Here is a 19,820-nt window from a genome sequence, read left to right on the forward strand (position 1 = left end):
CTGTGATGTGAAGTGCTGAGGTCATCGACCATGCGAAGAGCACACACCAGGCTGGCTGATGCATTGATAATCAGCTGATGCAGGATATTGTTGTTAGAGTGCTGAGTTGCAATGTCAGCTAGTTGACAAAGTTTGGTGTCAAGTGGGAGTACTCGGAGGTATTGTGAAAAAGCGGGTCACACTGAACTGGAGGTGAAGGGGTTGAAAAAACGGGTCACACTGAACTGGAGGTGAAGGGGTTGGAGGAGGGGCAAAGGGGTAGGCAATTTGGACTGCATGTCCTGGTTGTGTGGTGGGGTACGGCGGCCAAATGCGTTTTGGGAGAGAGACTGCAATCCTTAAGGAAATTGAACCCGAGGACCAAGCCATCCACATCTGCTGCATGGAAGGTCCAAGGGAATTGTAGCTCAGGTGTAAGCTGGAGCTGGAGGTCAGAGCCATCATGGACAGTGATGTCAGAGCTGTTGGTAGTGTGAAGAACTAGCACCATAGGGAGAAGACTCAAAGGAGTGCAGGAGGGGGAAAGTACACTGGCATCAGCCTCAGTGTCAACCAGTAACATTAGCTTGCTGGTGGAGTCAGACACTGGTGGAGTCAGACACATAGTGTCTGCTAATTGGAGGAGTTGCCATGTTAGATAACTGATGTGAGTTAATGCGACCTTTAGCATTGCTGCGAGCTGTTGCACTTAATTTGGCCTGTGTGTTGAGTTGAGTTTTGGGAAGGTGCAGGGGGGGGGGGGGCCGAGATATGGGTTGTGATGTAGTTGATCCATCTGACAAACAGCATTTTCAGGTCAGCCATGAGGCGGTAGGGGGGGGGGGGGGCGGCAACAGAGGAAGGAACAGAAAGTGTCAGCGGCTGTCCACCAGGTGGCATAGAGGTAGCTTGTTGAGTTGCAGCAACTCGTTTGCAACGTCTACCAGCCAGGTGCAGAGATGGTGGACAAGAAGCAGGAGCATTCTTACCAACCTTAACAATAGGCAGTGAGCCAGCTATAGGAAGAAGCTGTCGGTGGCATATGACACTACACACCTGATCTGCCAACTGAAGTTCAGATGCCTGTGTGTCGGCGGAGTGCGAAAGTAACTGAAGCTGCAGGTCAGGGGAAGTTTGGTGTCCACAAGGTGACATCAAGCACATCCCCTGAACCACCTTACACTTGAAGGTGCCTCCACAACTGTGAAGTTGTTCTGTCTTGAAGTTATACCTCATGGATGATGTGATGTGTTGCCTCCAACAGGGGCGCAACAGGTGCTCAATGATGAGACTTCATGGTGACATATTTACATTTTGTTGTCAGTTTGAGAAGCGATTCACTGATAAGGTCTGTATGATTGTGGAGATGGCTGATAAGACGTGTGAAACTAGTGTTAGTGTTTATTATCCCATGTAAAAAATGTTGCCCACAAGGCAACCATGTTGTGGAACTTTGGGGAATATGCCTGCAGGAATGTGCTTCAATGGAACAGGGTAGGGCATGACCTAGATGGTGAAAAAGTAGGTAGTTGAGGTGGGACACCATTTGTGGCTGGATTGTTGTGCAGAAGAGCAGATGATGTAGGCAGAAGATGCGTTGCATCACCAGAGGTCTTTGTGAGGGCGGACAGACGGGCACTGGCCACACATCACACATGGCGCAGCTGGTGCGAATGGTAACCTGACCGGCACAGATGGTGTAACCGTGGTTGCTGGGCCGTGTTTTGGAAAGTTTGCAGGAAACGATTCAGACAAGCACATGGAACATTACATTGCTTGTGGATAAACAAAAGTCGCAGGCTGCTGAGGCAGTGAAGACGTAGGCGGCGGTGGGGCAGCCTGATGTGGCTTCGTGCTTCAGATCATGTGGGACATGTTCCGTATAGGCCGAATGAGCCTGGAAATACGTGTAGTTCAGAACATAGTGCCATGAGTACATGTGATTCCCACCATGGCATCGTCAGCCAGGCGAGGTCAGGTGCTGGAACTCCACTATGAAGTGAATGTACGTGCGCACACGAATCTGGGAAGTACAATGAGGGCAGAGTTTGCACTTGAGTCAAAGTTCACTGTAGGGCGGAGAACATGTAGTCAGTCACTGCATGGTAAGCGATCAATTGTTTACAGGTCTTGGCGCAAAACTAGTAATGCACAACACATATTTCAAGGGCAAAAAAAAAAAAAAATCAAGGTCGCCAATGTGGGAGCGAGGCTCTGTATTTGGTACATATAATGATACACAACCACTGTATGTAACAAAATGTATTTATTACGATACAGTTATTAAAGTCATAATTCACTAATGATTACAATGGTGAGAGAAAACAGACTGAGTAAAAAATGATAACACTGAGCTTCACAGCAGTTTAGGCAGACTCTCAATAGTCAAACCACTATCAATAGTTACCACATGGGGCTGACAGCTGACATACGTTTACCTGCCTGAATGGCCATTTTCAAACTATGCCTACTCTTTCACTATGCCACCCCCAACCATCCTTCATGCTGTGTGGTTGTTAATTGAACTGATCTACTTTTTGTCACTGATTCTGTGATTATTGGTCTTTCCTTCTCCTGCCTGCTCATACTTCCTTAACCAGTCCCCCCCCCCCCCTTCCCTCTCCCCCCCTTTTCCCCACGTCCCCACATATCTTCCACACTCTTAGCTACTACCAGTCACTTCCTCCTCCTGCTCCACCCCTGTCCCTGTACAATCAGTATCACCACAAAAGTAAGTGTGTGTGTGTGTGTGTGTGTGTGTGTGTGTGTGTGTGTGTGTGTGTAGTATGGTAAATGGTCCTCCATGTTACTCTTCCTATTTTTTGTATTTCAGTCAGGAATTCCAAAAATATGTATTGCTAATGTGTGACTTGGGGCTAGAAAATTTCTACATTTTTTTAAGTTTCTCAAATTGACTTGCACAAATGTTTAATTATTTCCTTTTCCCCTTCAGAGGCAGTAATTATAATCTGGAAGCAGAAGACTGATCAGGATGCACCAGAGCTCCCTTCCAGTGAAAACGAAGGCAACAGAGAGCAATGGATATCTTTAAAAACACTGAGAGGCCACCTTGAAGATATATACGATCTTAGTTGGTCAATGGATTCAGCCTCACTAATTTCGGGATCAGTGGATAATTCAGCAATTATTTGGGATGTACAAAAAGGTATTAGTTGCATGCCATTGCATCTGATACTACGTAGATTTAAGTGATGTATTTTTTAACCTGTACATCTCACATATGACCTCTGTGGATAGTGGAAATCTCCTCTGCGGTAATCTACATGGATTATGAAAACAAAAATTGTGTTAAATAGAATTACCTCTGTTCGTCGAAGAGACTTGAAAGGCAGTAATTACGGTCACCCAAATTGATGCCATATTCATTTACTTCTGGAAGAGCTTAAATACTATTCTGCATGTATGACAGTCATTGGTGGCTTGCGTATGTCTTACAACCACGTGAAGAAACAGATGAAGTAAAGGTCAACTTCTTGCATCCACATGGGAACATTAACAATTTAGTTGGAGAATTGTGAGGAGAGATGTAATAACTTTTCATTGCCTTTTCATTACAAATGTAATGTAAATAATTCATAACACCACTATGATAATGTAAACTACATTTTTGTACACTATTACTTATGGATTGTACTTTATCAAAATTTGTGTTTCATATATGTGCGTTACTGTCTTCATTTTGGTAGTGTATTGATTCCAAGAAAATAATTTTTTGCGCATGATGCCTTTGGTATGCCATCTTGATGTTTACTATATTTATAGTAACATACTGGAGCAATTAAATATTTTTTTTTTTTTTCAAAAAAAATTTAGGCAGGGTGTTTTGAGATATTAAAGGTCAAAGGTCACGTTCAATGACCTTCAGTATGAAAATTCTCAGAAACTTGTGATGTAGCATATTGATGTAAAGGTCTATTCATTAGCTTTCCAATGGTACCATTTTCATTGCTGTAACTGAATTAGAACCAGAATTACAGTCATTTATGTTGTGACACACATGTAAATTTTGCACTAATTCCAAACTTTACAAACATCTAACTTAACTTTCTTCACAGTTGTAACACACACCTGCAAATTGGTATTTTTCCATCTCTTATCTGGGTCACTGAATGCACCAAATTTGAAAGAAATCTGAGATGGTCAGGTTGAAAATCTTACTTTACTGCGTTGAATTGACATGGAATGACCCCTGAATAATTTCTTTTATCTCATCACACATTCTTTCAGTATCTCCATCTGCGGAACGAACGAGAATTGTATGGGATTGAAAACTGTGGCACCGAAAACTGTCTAGTCATTACCAGGAACAAGCCATGTACTTGAAGGCAGTTAAGTGTACTCTGCTGCTGGTTTCTGATGGCGGGTTGTGTTAAAGCTGTAGTAAAGCAAAACTTGCTCAATTTGAGTAAGATCCTGAGACTGGAATTTCCTGGCAGATTAAAGCTATGTGCCAGACCAGGATTCGTGTTGGTCAAGTGAGGTGTGCCAATTTGGAAGGTAGCAAGGAGGTACCGATGGAAGTCAAGTTGTTAGGGCAGGTCGCAAGCCGTGCGTGAATAGCTCAGTCCGTAGAAGCATTGCCTGCAAAAGGCAAGGTTCCAGTCCCATTCCTGGCCATAGCTTTTATTTGCTAGGAGACGATTCATGCCGTGCTGGAGACTGAAAGATTCTTAGGAGAATATTTACAAAGATTCGTAGCAAGCAAGAGATATAGAGGAAAAGTTTGTGTTGTTAAGGTGAAAGAAATTCTTGGACATTCAAAGGAGAGCTCAGGAGGTAGATGAGAACGAGTGTGTGTGGCTCATATATGCCCCACAAATGGCAGGTTGTTTTATTATAATTATTATTGAAAAAAATCATTAATTGTACAATGATAGGGAGCACTGGCCACCATTTGCATTACAGATAAAGTGGTAATTGGCAGAAAAGAACATAAAAAATGTTTGATTAGGCTTTGAAACTCTTCCTTTGAAGCAGGAAGTTCAAATGGATCATCACTATTATTTTTCTCATTGCCAAGTGTCATGACCTCATTTTTCAGTAACTGATTCTGCAATTAAACGTCTCCATCGACAGTGATGTTGAGTTCCTTTTAATACAACATGAAGAGGTAGGCCACTAATCCTGTTCGCTTGATTCGGTCATCTACTTGCTGCTCTCCCTTGTGGTCTTCTGCCTCTGATTTTTACCTTTCAAGATAGTATTTCCCAAAGTATTCTCTTCTCAAAATGCGTCCAAGGAACTGGAAGTATCTTTGACTGACAAACAGAGGATAAATTTCTTGTGCTAAGTTCCTCTATAATGGAAGCATTGTTTCATATTTCTCTGTCCTTGGATGCGTAGTATCTTTCACCAACACCGCATCTCCAAGGCATCAATTCAGCTCTCATCACTAGCTTTCACAATAAAGATCTCTCGACTGTAAAAGAACTCGGGGAACATCACTGATTTCACCGAATGCAACTTTGTTGTTTTGGATATTGTCCAATTCTGCCAGATCTTAATGAATGCAACAGTTATGGGTTGGCCAAAGTCAGTTATTCATTTTGTTTGTTTATCACTCTTTCGTGTGTCATTAATAACCTATCCTAGTTATACAAAGTCATTCACTGCCTCCAGATCTTTAAGCAGTCCATAAATTGGATTTGATCTAAACTTAGTTGATTTATAATCCGTAGCTTCATCTTTACATTATCTTTAGACTGAAATTTAAAGTAAGTCTTCAATCTGGAGGATAGATCAATAAACTCTTTCTTGTTAGTTTCAGTGAGGGTACCATCATCAGCAAAGCGTAAATTGTTGATTTTTCGGGCATAAATTGAAATTCCACCATTGCAGCCATCCAGAGTATCCATGACGATGTACTTTGTGTAGATGTTGTAGATCTGAGGTGAAAGTGCACCATTTTGTCCAACTCAGTTTGTCACATTTAAAAACTCTCAGTATTCACCATCCATCATTATGGTTGCAGTACCACTGTTGCAAAGAGCTTTCAGTAGTGATATTAGGTGTTTAGGAACCCCACTTGCCCCAACTTGTCCCCTGTGACCCAATCAAAGGTCTTTATAATATGGGAAACAAATGACAGGGGCACAGAACTGAAGATATTTTTTGATAATCTGCCTCAAATTGATGATTACCCCTGAGTATCTTTACCTGTCCAAAATCTGCATGTTTTGCAGAAAACCAAGATCCGAGGAATTTGTTTAGGTGTTGATTCATAATGCACAGGATTTTGCTAACATAAGATATTAATCTATAGTTCAATAACTGGAGCAGTCCTGAACCGACCCCTTTTCATTGAAAAGGAATTTGAGCAGACGTAGTCCAGTCTTTAGGCAATTCACCAGTTTTCCACAATGTATTACATATTAAATGTGAAGCATGCACCTCTTCTTCTCACATCACAATTTGCATTTCTCCGAAGATACAATCTATACCGGGGGCACGGTTTTTAAATTGCTTGGGGCATCCTTAATTTCACCAAATAGAATATCAGGCTCCATGGTTGATTCCATGCAAATTTTCTCTTTATCGAAGCTATATTTCCTTTGGTGTAGGGGGTTTCACAGTGTTTTTTGTACCTGCCTGTTGCTGCTTTCTTGTCACAAGCAAGATAGTCATTTACATATCCTGTCACCCACATGCGTGGTTTGAACTCTAGGGTAATTCTGTTTATCTTCTTGAAGATATCATGCATTTGATGAAGCTTCTGATGCTGGTCTGTTTCATCACAAATACTGGTTATCATAAAAACTGGTGAGGCGCAATCTTGTCAGCGGCGCATTTGCTGTGTATTTTGTGGCAAAGTACTTCACATGCTTCTTCATCTTGATCAGTTTGTATGCTAAGTTTCTTTAGTGTGTACCTATCTTCAGTCAGTAGCAGGGTAGAGCGTGAAATCCAGCATTGCTTTGCTTGAGGGATCTTAGTAACAAGTTCAGGAAAAAATGAATTCATTCATTTCTTCATTTTGTTACATTTTTGGTGGATTGCTCCTGCCACTATTATTTTCGGGAGTGTGGGTCTTACTCTTTCTCCATACTCTTTGATAGTATTTTTATTTGTAATTCAAACCTGTCTTATTCTCACAGATTGAGTTGACCAAATGGTGTGCACATTGGACTTGTTTTCTGGAAGATGACTGTTCAAATGTGTGTCCGAACATACTCATTTAGATTTTCTGTGATTTCCCAAAACAGGCAAAAGCTGGGATGGTTGTTTTGGATGCACACAGCTATTACCCTCCCCATCCTTGAAACATCCTTGTGCTCTGCCTTTAAGCAAATTTATATCGACAGAACATTAAACCCTAATCTTCTTTGTCTTATTCTCTCATTCTCACTTTTATCGCATTGTTATGGATAACATACTTTGCCCACTGCCACAGTCTGCACTAGAATAAGACCTGCCATCCAAGACCGAAGTACAATGACATTGTCTTACCAAAATGAAATCAGTCTTATTTCTAACCATATCTGTAGATAATGTTGGAACAAAATAAAATCAGTCATTTTTATAACCTTACCCTTAGATAATGTTGGTGTGGGGTATTACAGATAAACAAGTTGTTCACACGAAATTCCAGTAACTGCTCCCTACTTTTGTTTCTTATGCCCAACTCATGAAGTCCAACCACATGTCTCATGTATCCATTGTCGACAGTGTCACCTATCTTCACACTGAAATCACCCTGAATGACTAACATTTCCGTTTTAGATCTCTTTCTTATGTATGTTCTAGCAGCTCATTAAATTCATAGATTTCTCTGTCCGGCGAAGCTGCAGTGGGAGTTTAAACATGAATGATGTTGCTGTTGCAATGAGAAGCATTCATTTTAATGGAGATTATTTTATCACAAATGTGCTCACATCAAATGATGGCATTACCAAGGCTGTTATGAATCACTATAGTGATGTTAATTTCTATTCACATCCTCACCTTGATAAAAATGTACTTCATTCTTTGCATGTGACACAAAGTGACCACATCCTAACCAGTGTGTCATGTTGAGTCCAGGTATGCCTAAAACACGAAGGTCCATTTCTGTCTTTACAGTAGCAAGCTTTCCTGTCTGTAAGAGACCTCACACATTGCAAGTTGCTATCCTTTTAATAATCCACAAGGGTGGTTCACACTTATCTGTGCATTCAGGGGCTCCTTTCAATGTGGTCTACAATTACCCCTCCCCAGAGGATCTGAGGGCTTATGCCAGAATGTAACATAACGGATTGTAATCTTGTTTTAATAGATCAGTAAGAACTTGTCAAAAAAATAAAAACATTTCAAATAATTTTTAGTTAATTTATTATTTTAACACCAGAACACAATAATATGCATTTTATTCACAGTATCTTCACATTGCAATTATTTGCGTTATTACAGGTAAATCACTGAAGTTACTGAAAGAACATACTGGATTTGTTCAAGGAGTATCTTGGGATCCAAAAAATAAATTCGTTGCAACAATGTGCAGTGACAGGTAAGGAATAGCAAATTAATATATCCTAACCTCTTACTCTTAAATGTGTTAATGAGATACAGTCTCAGTAGTAGTAATTAAGACGTCAAAGGGAAGGGAGGAAAGGGTTATTACACTAGGTGTCGTGGTTTGTCATCATCCTCCAGAACTTTTCACTCAACTTGCCCAGTAATCTGGTTAACATATTGTAATCTTCATTCCTTCTCATAACTTCTCTCTTCTGGTACTCCCTTATATGCCAATTTTGTTATTCCTGTATACCTTACTGTACACTGACTCTTTGTCTGATAAAACTTTGCACGTAATTCTAAAATCTGTTGCCACTTTTACAGTTCCTGGTGGTGTGTTTTTAGCTGTTAGTAATTTATCTTGCAGTAAGATTGAAGGAGATAGTTCCTGTGAATTAGTGTGAGAAGAATTTATGCTTGACAACCAGAATAAATTAATAAGTGGTTCCTTTTATCGACTCCCTGTCCCAAATGACACAGTTGCTGAAAGATTCAAAGGAAGCTTAAGTATCATTTCAAGTAGGTACCCTGCTCATACAGTGACTTCAATCTGCCTTGGATATGTTGGCAAAAATGTGCATTTAAAGTTGGTAGTAGGCATAAAAATCATCCAAAAGTATACTAAATGTTTTCTCTGAAAATTATTGAGCACTTAGTTCATGAGCCCAGTTGAAGTGTAAATGACTGTGGAAAAAATATTTACCTCTTAGCAACAGATAACATGAGCAAACAGGGAGCATCATGATGGGTACAGGATTTAGTGACCACAAGTTTATTGTAGTGAACCTGAATACTGTAACATCCAAATCCACAAAAAACAAATGTGAAGTATATGTACTTAAAAAAAAAAGAGAGAAAAATTCGCTTGCCGTACTTCTAAGAGACAGTCTTCCCTCCTTCCAAAGTGTATAAGTGTAGACTAGATGTGGCTTAAATTTAGAGAAATAATATTGATGGGAATTAAGAGACTTATACCAAATAAATTAATAATAGGTGGAATTCTTCTCTGATAGTATACAAAATGGCTCAGAACAATGTGGCAGAAGCAATGAAAAAATATGCTAAATTTAAAATAAAGTGAAATCTCCCTGTTTGGTAATGCTTTCCAGAAGCTCTTAATGTAGTGTGAGATGCGTTAATAGCTTCCACAACAAAACTCTGTCTCAAAATCTGTCAGAAAATCCAGAGAGATTCTGGTTCCATGTAAAGAACTCTAGTCCCAGGATACAATCAGTATTCACTTTGCAATACCAATGAGAATGTTATGAATGACAATGCTACTAAAGCAGAGATACTAAACACTTTTTTTTATATATAAATTCCTCACCAAAGAAGTAAAAAAAAAGGTAAAGTTCTGTGTTTTGGCCCTATACTAGCCAGTCAGGCCTGACTGGCCACTGTGACATCCTCTGCGAATGGCATCATAGGATGTAATATGGATGGGCCTATGGTCTGCACACTGCTCTTCCACTCATTGTCAGACTTCTTGACCTTGGAACTGCTACTAATCAGTCAATTAACTTCTCAGTTGGCCTCATAAGGCTTAAGTGCACTCCATACCAGTCCTCTCACCAAGGAGAAAAACCTGGCTGTACTGGGAATAGAAGCCAGGTTCCCTACATACCACTTAGCTACGGAGGTGGATTTCACTAAAGAAGTCAAAGTAAACATTCCAGAATTCAAATCAAGAACAGATGTCAATATGAATAACATAGAAGTAGATATCCTCATTGTAGCGAAGCAGCTTAAATTACTTAACACAAGTCTTCCATTCCAGATTGCACACCAGTTAGGTTCCTTTCAGAGTATGCTGATATCATAGTCCCATAATTGGCAGTTGGATACAACTGCTTGCTTGACAAAATATCCATACCAAAAGACTGCAAAGTAGTACATGTTACACTAATACAAAATAAAGGAAATTGGAGTAGTCCACTGAATTGCAGGCCAATATTACTAATGTTGGTTTACAGTAGGATTTTAGAACATGTATGATGTTCGAACATTATGAATTACCTGGAATATAACAATCTATTGACTCAGTCAGTACAGATTCAGAACCTATTTTTATTGTGAAGTACAACTAGCTCTTTATTCACACAAAGTAATGAGTGCTGTTGACAGGTGATCTCACATTGATTCTGTATTTCTAGATTTCCCAAAGGCTTTTGACACTGTTCCTCACAAGCAACTTCCAATCAAATTGTGTGTGACTGAATTCTTGATTTCCTGTCAGAATGGTCACAGTTCATAGTAATTGAGAGAAAGTCATAGAGTAAAACAAGATAGTATGTGGATTTCTCCCAAGGAAGTATTATAGGGCCTTTGCAGGTCCTAATTCATATAAATGGTTTAGCAGACAATATGAGCAACTTTTTTTTTATTGGTTGCAGTTGACGATGTCATTTATTATCTAGTAATGTCATCAGAAGATCAAATCCAGTTGCAAAATTATGTGGACAACTAAAAGAAATCTGTGAAATTTAGGTTAAACGATAAATCTAAATTTCTTTAAAGTCAGTACCACCATTAGACTGTTTTTTATTTGCAGTGTTACATTTACACGAACATGATTTTGGCTTCAAAGTGCCATTATCAAGTGTTTTAATGTTATACAGTGCCTAAGATGGCATACTGTCATATTTAAAATACACTATTAGATACATTGTCTAAGGGTCAGTATTTCTGGTAAAAGCCTACTGCTTTGTTTTATCACTGAGTATACCATCACTGAGAGACCATCAGTCAAGATGGTATACTCAGTGTGCCTCAGGGTTACTTCCTGAGTGTCATCGTCTTTGCTATCGCTCTAAACCCTGTAATGGCCTGTCTCCCATCGGGCATCTCTGGTTCCCTTTTTGTTGACGATTTTGCCATCTATTGTAGTTCTCCACAGACCTGTCTCTCTGAGCAGCATCTTCAGCGATGTTCTGCTCGTCTTTACTCCTGCAGCAGTGACAGTGGCTTCTGTTTTTCCACTGACGAAACCATCTGTATGAATTTCTGGGTACGCAATTGGTTTCTCCCACAACCTTTACATCTTGATTCTGTTGCCCGTCCATTCATTGAAACTACAAAATTCCTGGGGCTCATGCTCCTCCCATGTCTCTTAGCTGGCAACCTGCTGTACATGGTTCCTCAGTGTCCTACGTATCCTCAATGGTACTTCCTGGGATGCCAATTGAACCACCCTCCTCCGTTTGTACCAGTCCTTCGTCGATTCAAAACTTGACTATGAGTGCTTTGTTTATGCGTCTGCACGTCAATTCATCTTACGCCATCTCAACACTACCCACCAACGTGGCATCCATTTGGCCACAGGCGCCTTTTACATTAGCCCAGTTGAGAGTCTGTATGCTGAAGCTGCTGAACTACCACTGTCGTACCACCGTGACTTTCTCCGCAGCAGGTATGCTTGCCGTTTGTCTGCCATGCGTGGCCACCTAGCCTATGCCTCCTTTGACGATTCCTTTGATCACCACTATGAGGCGCGTTCCTCTTCTGTTACCTCCTGGGGTCCACTTTTGGCACTAGCTACGGCAGCTTAACTTCACACTATGTGCACCTTTCCTTGACTTCGTGAAGCGGCCCGTGTTAACCTTGGCCTTCATTCGCGTCCTAAGGACACTAGTCCAGCCTCGGGTCTATCCCCTTCAGTTTCACAACGTTTGCGTGGAACTTCACGTAGTACCTTTGTATACACTGATGGCTCTTGGACTGACCGTGGAATCGGTTGAGCCTTCGTCATTGGCACCCGTGTCTTTCAATATGGGCTTCCGGCACACTGCTCAGTATTTACAGCCGAGCTATTCAGCCGGTATCAGTCCACAAAGCACATCCGGCGACATGGTCTTTTCAATTCTGTCCTCTGCTCAGACTGACTTAGCGCTCTTTAAGTCTATGTGCGCTGTATGGCACCCATCCCTTAGTGCAGCGAGTCCAGGAAAACTGTCACTTGCTCACCCTTGGTGGAGCCAGTGTGATGCTTCTGTGTGTTCCTGGTTATGTCGGTCTGCCAGAAAACGAGGCTGCTGCCAAGGCTGCAGTCTTCATACCTCAGCACACAAGTTCCTATATTCCCTTCGATGATCTCTGTGCTGCTGTCTGTCAGGTGGCGGCGTCCCTTTGCATCGCCAATGGTCCTTGCTTCACAGGAATAAGCACCGGCTTATTAAGCCTCACCCAGTGGCTTGGACAACCTCCTCACAGTCCTCCCACCAGGAGGAGGTCATTTTAAGTAGGCATCATATTGGCCACTGCCTTTTTAGCCATCGTCCTTTGATAAGTGGCGCTACCCACCACTTTATACACGTTGCGTCCAAGTTTTAACTGTCTGCCACTATTTGAGGGATTGCCCATTTTTTTAACTGCTTATGTTCCTACTTGGGTTTGCCATCTGAGTTATCAGCCACTTTAGCAAATGACGCGCGGGCTGTCGATGGCATTTTACTTTTTATCTGGTAAAGCAATATGGCGAAGGCCATTTAATTTTTAGTTTCGGATCTCTGTTTCTGTATGGTGTCATTTTTAGCCCTTTTTCCAAGTGCCTGTCTTTAGCTGTCTTCTATTATGTCAACTGGGACTGACACACAGTCGTTTTTTAAATCCTCTCTGTCTTCGTGTTCTATAGTTTTGAATTGGGTGCGTATGACCCCAGTTGTTTTTTGCACCTTAAAGCAAAACAAAACCAGAACATTGGTGCCATGACCTTTCCCGCTGAAGAAATTGTCTTTGCTTTCTTTGGTGGTGGAGAATCATGATGTTTCGACTGCTTTGATTGTTGTTTTGTCTCTCACCCAAATTTCATCTGTGGTCACAAACCATCTTGGAGATAATTATTTCATTTCTGATTCTTCAGTTAAAAAGTGATATACCATTTTAGATGACATCTGGCAAGCGTGAGCAATTTCACACATTCTCAATCGGTGATCCCCGACCAAATTTAAATTCATTTGTCCACTTGGCAACAGATGAATATGAAGGAGCAGAGTCCCCAGTGTATTCTGGAAATTGGCATGAATGTGCCTTGCTTTCATACCTTTCTTTGCAAAGTACATAGAGCAACAACAGAGCCATGTCACTGCCACAACTCTCTTCCGAGAGCACTGACATGGCATGTGTTTACAGGCAACATCCAATGAATATCACATGAACAACTCATTGCGCAAGTGCTGACCTCTTGTGGTGACTCCAAGAACTTTTCAAACCATCTTTGTTGGTACAGATTTACAGGTACAACTAAGGCCTCTGCTCACTGAGTGATGGATCATCTGGTGAGCTACTGCACCCTGTAATAAACTCCACACAATCAAAGAGAGAAGTAACATTTTAAATTACCTTCGGTGTTGCGGGGATCTCCTGTTACATGCTAGGTCAGGGGACCCTGGACTCTGCCTCCTGTGTCTACTGCCTCTGCCATCCCTTCTTTCCTCTGTTTTAATTGATTTTAGGTGGTTTCTCTCTTTTTCTGCTGCACTCTGTTTCCCGTTTTAGGAGTAGCACACTGTTGATTAGAGTGTGCTATCCTCCTCTTATGATAGATTGGGGATGGGGCAGCTGTGGGAGGACCTGCCCCCTTTGCCTGCAGAGCTCCAGGTGATACGCATGTGTGGCCCTTAATATTACTATCATATTGTTTTATTATTGGTGGTCAAACTGATGTCCATTACTTTTGTAGCTTTTTTACTTTTGCTGTTCTGGATCTCGTTACTAAAAGCCATTCATTACTCTGTAGCTGTCTTTGCCCTTAGACAGGGTCAGATGTGCAAAAGCTTTCTATTGTCAAGGCCGAGCCCAGGGGGACCATTTGTCTTTTCTAAGCCACTTACCAATTCTTCGCCATTTACTTTCAAGTCACCGTATGTTTTTTTTCAACTCTGACATTAGTAGTCCTTCCGGGTGGACGAACCCGTGACTCAGAGACAGAGGACCTCATTGTTTATTCCCTTACCCCAACCAACCAATCAACCTCGTCATCAGATGTAGTCAGCTGGAACGTTGACAACAAGTATCTGCATCTACATATACTTTTACATCTGCATACATACTCCACTAGCCGTTGCATAATACGTGGCAGAGGGTATGTTGCACCCCCATGAGTCATTCCATTTCCTGTTCCTCTTCCAAATGAAGCAAGGGAAAAATAACTGTCTGTGTCTGAGTGCTAATTTCTCTTATCTTATTATGCGAAATGTACAGTGGTGGCATCAAATTACACAGGCCAACGATGGAAAAACTTTTTTGCTGAAAATACCTTATTCTTATGTTTTTTAGGGTGGGAAATCCAAATATGATACTTAAAAAACTGTATTGCACAAAGTTTCTTCACAGTTTACAGTTAAATTTATTAAATTAAGATTTTTTAAAAAGAATTTAACAGCTTTTTTATAGTTAAAATAATTTAAAAAGGAGGTGTAATGAAGTAGATGACGTTGGTAGCACTGCTGAAAAACATTTGCTGGCAAAAAAAAGTTCGATCCTATATTTGTGTTAACAGATTGTGTTTTGTTTACTGTCAACCTAACCTCACTTTCCTGTTTCTGTACATTTGCTCAGTACAATGTCTAATTATGGTTGTAAAAACTCTGCTGACCGTTTTTGTTATATTTGTGGTGAATTTGTGATTAAAAAACACCAAAGAAACATTACAGACTTCGTGAAAAATGTTTATCTATCATACTTTGGATCTAAACTTGGTGATCAAGATAAATCTTGGATGCCGCGTAAGGTATGTTATGTGTGTGTTGAAGATCTGAGAAAATGGTGCAAAAAGGAGAAAAAAGCCTTTAGATTTGCTGTTCCTGTCATATGGAGGGAGAAAGATATGCCCTGTGAAGGAGTCAGTAAAACCTGGTGAGAAGAACGTTCTACGCAAAAACCTTGTAGATCCAAAAAACGTACTCCTACCGCCTCTACATATAAAGTTAGGCCTAATGAAACAGTTTGTAAAGACTTTGCCTAAAGGTTTCCACACCTTTCAGAAGCTACACTAAAAGAAGGTGTCTTTCTCAGACCTGACATTAGAAAATTGATGTTTGATGTTAACTTTGAATCCACACTGACCTTAAATGACAAAAGAAGCATAGGTATCAGTCAAGCAAGTCGTTACAAAGTTCTTAGGACATGAAAAAGACCCACAATATGTTTCTGTTATAGCTACAATGTTAAAGAAGTTTAAAACTTTACGATGTTTAATGACCCTGAAAATTCACTTTTTTATAAGTCACCTTGACTACTTCCTGGACAATATGGAGATGTTAATGAGGAGCAAGGAGAGCGTTTTCACCAGGACATTAAAGTGATGAAAAATGCTACCAAGGCTGCTGGAACACCAGTATGATTGGTCATTTCACCGAGAAGTTCAGCAAGCAACTCATCAAAGAAAAAGTTACAGAAGAAGCTTCACAGAAAAAAGAAAAAGAAAATACAAACAAATTTCAGCTGACAAGTGAAACTCTCAAACACATGTCATTGTTTTAAGTAGCTTACTATAAATACAAACCATTGTTATGTTGTAAGAAAGCATTTCATTAATTATATATGACGGTAGTATCTGTTCCCGAAAGAACAGTTACCGTAGATGACCATGCAGCTTTGCTGCAGCCAGGCGTTGATATACTTCATTGGGGACATGTTGAAAATGTGTGCCCCAACTGGGACTCGGACGTGGGATCTCCTGCTTACATGACAGATGCTCTATCCATCTGAGCCGTCGAGGGCACAGAGAATAGTGCGCCTGCAGGGACTTATCCCTTGCACGCTCCCCGTGAGACGCACATTCCCAACATGTCCACACCACTACATTCGTAGTGCGCCTAATAGATGTTTGCCCGTCATACTCATTACTCATGGCAGATTAATCTACCAAGTCCGTACGAGTTCAGGCATAGAGTGTGCGTTCGCACTGTCATATATAGTTAAAATATGGCTTCCTGGCCATTGACCTTCTTGTGCGAACGCACACGCTGTGCCCGAATTCGTATGGGCCTTGGTAGATTAATCTTCCACGAGTAATGAGTATGATGGGCAAACATCTATTAGGCGCACTGCGAATGTAGTGGTGTGGACATGTTGGGAATGTACGTCTCATGGGGAGCGTGCAAGGAATAAGTCCCAGCAGGCACACTATTCTCTGTGCCCTTGGTGGCTCAGATGGATAGAGCATCTGCCATGTAAGCAGGAGATCCCGGGTTCGAGTCCCGGTGGGGGGCAGAGATTTTCAACATGTCCCCAATGAAGTATATCAATGCCTGGTTGCAGCTAGGGTGTCCATTTAATTATCATTTATTTTCACTAATGGTTATGTTGTAAGAAAGCATTTCATTAATTTCCACTTTTACCATGTAGCATATGATTTATATACTATAAAATAAAAAGCATATTACTTGAAAACTATGGGTGATACCAAACAAAAAAAAACAAAAAACTAAGGCTAGACTGGATTCAGCTCATAAAAATCTATAAAGATCAGTTATCCAAGTAAAAAAAGTTTTTCAAAAAATTTTTCGTTTGCCTCCGTTATCCTTTCTTTAATTCAACCTGGTGGATATTCCAAACACTACAGAAGTACTTAGTAATGGGTTGCACTAGTGGTCTGCATGTGATCGCCGTTCTAGATGACCTACCCTCTTAAAATTTTACCAATAAATCAGTCAACCCTTTGCCGTCCCTTCTAATGTCCTTGCATGCTCAATCCATTTCAAATAGCTTTCTAATATTATGCGTAGATATTTGACTTAACTGTCAAAATAGCACACTACAGATGCTTTATTTGAACATTACAGAATTGTTTTTCCTGTTCATGTGCATTAACTTACTTTTTACATTTAGTGCAAACTGCCATTCATCACATGGACTAGAAATTTTGTGTAAGTCACCTTGTATCCTCCTACAGTCACTCAGTGATAACCTTCCTGTGCACCACAGTGTCATCGGCAAGCAGCCAGATTACTGCTCACCGTGTCCATCAGATCAACATACTGGGTTCTTTTACAAAAGAAGCCTTTGAGCCACTCGCAAGTTTGGGACCCTATTCCGTATGCTCAGACCTTCATTAAGAGTCTGCAGTGGGACACCGTGCCAAATTATTTCCGGAAATCAAGAATTCTGCAGCAAACCGATGTTAAGGATATTGGTCTGTAATTTTGCAAGTTTGACTGTCAGTGACATTCTTCGTTGTTAGAGTTCCCACAGAGGCCCCCCGCACCTCCCCTCCATAGTGGGCAGTACTGTGAGGGGAGATGCATGGAGGGTGGGGGCAATGAGGCAAAGTGTAGATGGAGAGGTCATCCGGGTGCCATATGGATCCAACAGGCACATTACCTTCAGGGTGGACGTACAGTTGCTAGTTGTGAAAGTGCGCCACCACACAGTAGGGGTTGCCAAAATGTGTGAGTGGTAGTGTCAGAGGTGGCAGAGAATTCACAAAGACCGGATGGTGCCGCTGAGGATGCATGATTGGGAGGGTGCAGGTGTGGAGCAGTGATGGCAGATGTGGCAGAAGTGGCAGATGAGAGCGGCGGTATCAACATTGTGTGGTATCTTAACTGTTTTCCTGAAGTGATAGGCAGTAGAGCTGTCTACGGCCTAGATTGCTGTCCCCCAATGAAGAGGTCGTTAAAGATCAACTTGGTCTTCCAGGAGAAATTCATGGACATTAAGGGGGAACTCAAATGCTGGGGTTCGTCACTGGCAGTGGGAGGGTGTCCAGAGGTAGGGGAAAGCTTGGCAGGGAACATTATGAAGTAAAGCTTGTTGCTGGATCCATGGCAGCTTAAGACAATTAATGGACACTGTCACTGGTTTCCCATATCATAATATGTTGGTTGGTTTAGAGGGGGGGGGGGGGGAGGGAGGAGGAGAGGGTCCATCATAATATGTCGTGGGTACCGTTTTTCTGTCGGAGTACCTTGTGGGGGACCCAAGTGTGGGGGTTGTGAGGCTGTTTGTATTGTGTGATTAGATTAGATGTACTTTGGTTCCAATTGATCCCTAGTGAGAAGATCCTTTGGAATGTGGAACATGTCAGAAAACAAGAATACATGATAAATTTTTACAAAATAAGAACAGATATGCTAATGTATCGGCAAATGAAATTGTCCTTGTAGATGTGGAATAGGTTTAATAAAAAAAAAAAAAAAAAAAAAGAAAGACTTAAGCGTATTTACATTTAAAAGGATAAAAAACTTGACACCAAATATTAAATGTACAATACATGTAAGTACATTTGATAATTCTTAGGCTATTGTAGCCATGCATCATCAAATAAAATAAATATATTTTACAGAACTTATTTAAAATGATTCTATTACTGCACAAATTTGGTACAGGTGTCAGACTGTATGCAATATTCACATTATGTGATTATTATAATGTACACAGATCAGTTGGTTCAGTTAAGAAATTAATTAGTGGAGTCTGAGGGGTTGGTCACCAACAAATGCTGTAGACTCTTCTCAAACTGAACTTTATTGTTAAACTTTTTATGGCTGCTGGCATGTTACTGAAAATTTGTATTGCTAAATAGTGGAGACCTTTCTGAATCAAAATAAGTGGCTTTAAATCTTTATGAAAGGTAGTCTTATTTCTAGTATTGATTCCATGAACTAAGCTGTTGGTTTGGGGGGAAAAAAAAGAAAAAAAAAAGAATTACTTTTGAATGCATTACGGGAACAGCAGTGATCAATGTCTTATAAATAATTACTATTAAAAACAGTCTTGATCACGATTTATTTATTTAAATCGTGATCAAGACTGTTTTTAATAGTAATTAAAAAAAAAAAGAAATATTTTAACGATAAATTGCATTGAGGAATAAATGTATTGGAAAGAAATAGTCAGTATCCTCAGTTCTTAAACACCTCTCTGCAAGATGTTCTGGAGTTTACACCACAAATAATTCATATTGCACGTTTTTGGGATTGGAAAACTGTAGGTTGGCTTGATGAGTTACCCCAGAAAATAATCCTGTGGCATTATGGAATGAAAGTAAGCATAGTATATTAGCTTTTTTATTTTTATATCACCTATGTCTGACATCATTCACATAGCAAATAAAGATTTGTTTAGGCACTTCTGCAGTATGCCCTTCCCAGTTCAATTTGTTATCAAGCTGGGAGAATTTAACACTGTCAATTTCTTCAACCTGCTTGTCGTCATATTTTAGGCACATACCGGCAGAGAATCTTTTACAAATTCTTTTCTGCGTATAGTATGTTTTTTTCAAGGTTTAGTGACAGATGATTGGGTAGAAACCATTTATTAGTGTCAATGAAAATTTCGTTAGGTGACCTTAACTATTTATTTCAATGTTTGCATCATCTGGAAATGAA

General features: G+C 40.5%; 1 protein-coding gene across 2 annotated transcripts in view; it reads left to right on the plus strand.

Moving 5' to 3' along the window:
- Window positions 1–19,820, plus strand: part of LOC126417847 (chromatin assembly factor 1 subunit B) — a 42,595-nt gene that overhangs the window by 9,892 nt on the left and 12,883 nt on the right. For both annotated transcript variants that reach the window (XM_050085149.1, XM_050085150.1), the window contains exons 4-5: window positions 2,933–3,145; window positions 8,386–8,482. In XM_050085149.1, the coding sequence (XP_049941106.1) occupies window positions 2,933–3,145; window positions 8,386–8,482 (310 nt within the window). The remainder of the gene's footprint in view (window positions 1–2,932; window positions 3,146–8,385; window positions 8,483–19,820) is intronic.

Source organism: Schistocerca serialis, chromosome 1 (assembly GCF_023864345.2).
Source record: "Schistocerca serialis cubense isolate TAMUIC-IGC-003099 chromosome 1, iqSchSeri2.2, whole genome shotgun sequence".
Lineage (NCBI taxonomy): Eukaryota > Metazoa > Arthropoda > Insecta > Orthoptera > Acrididae > Schistocerca > Schistocerca serialis.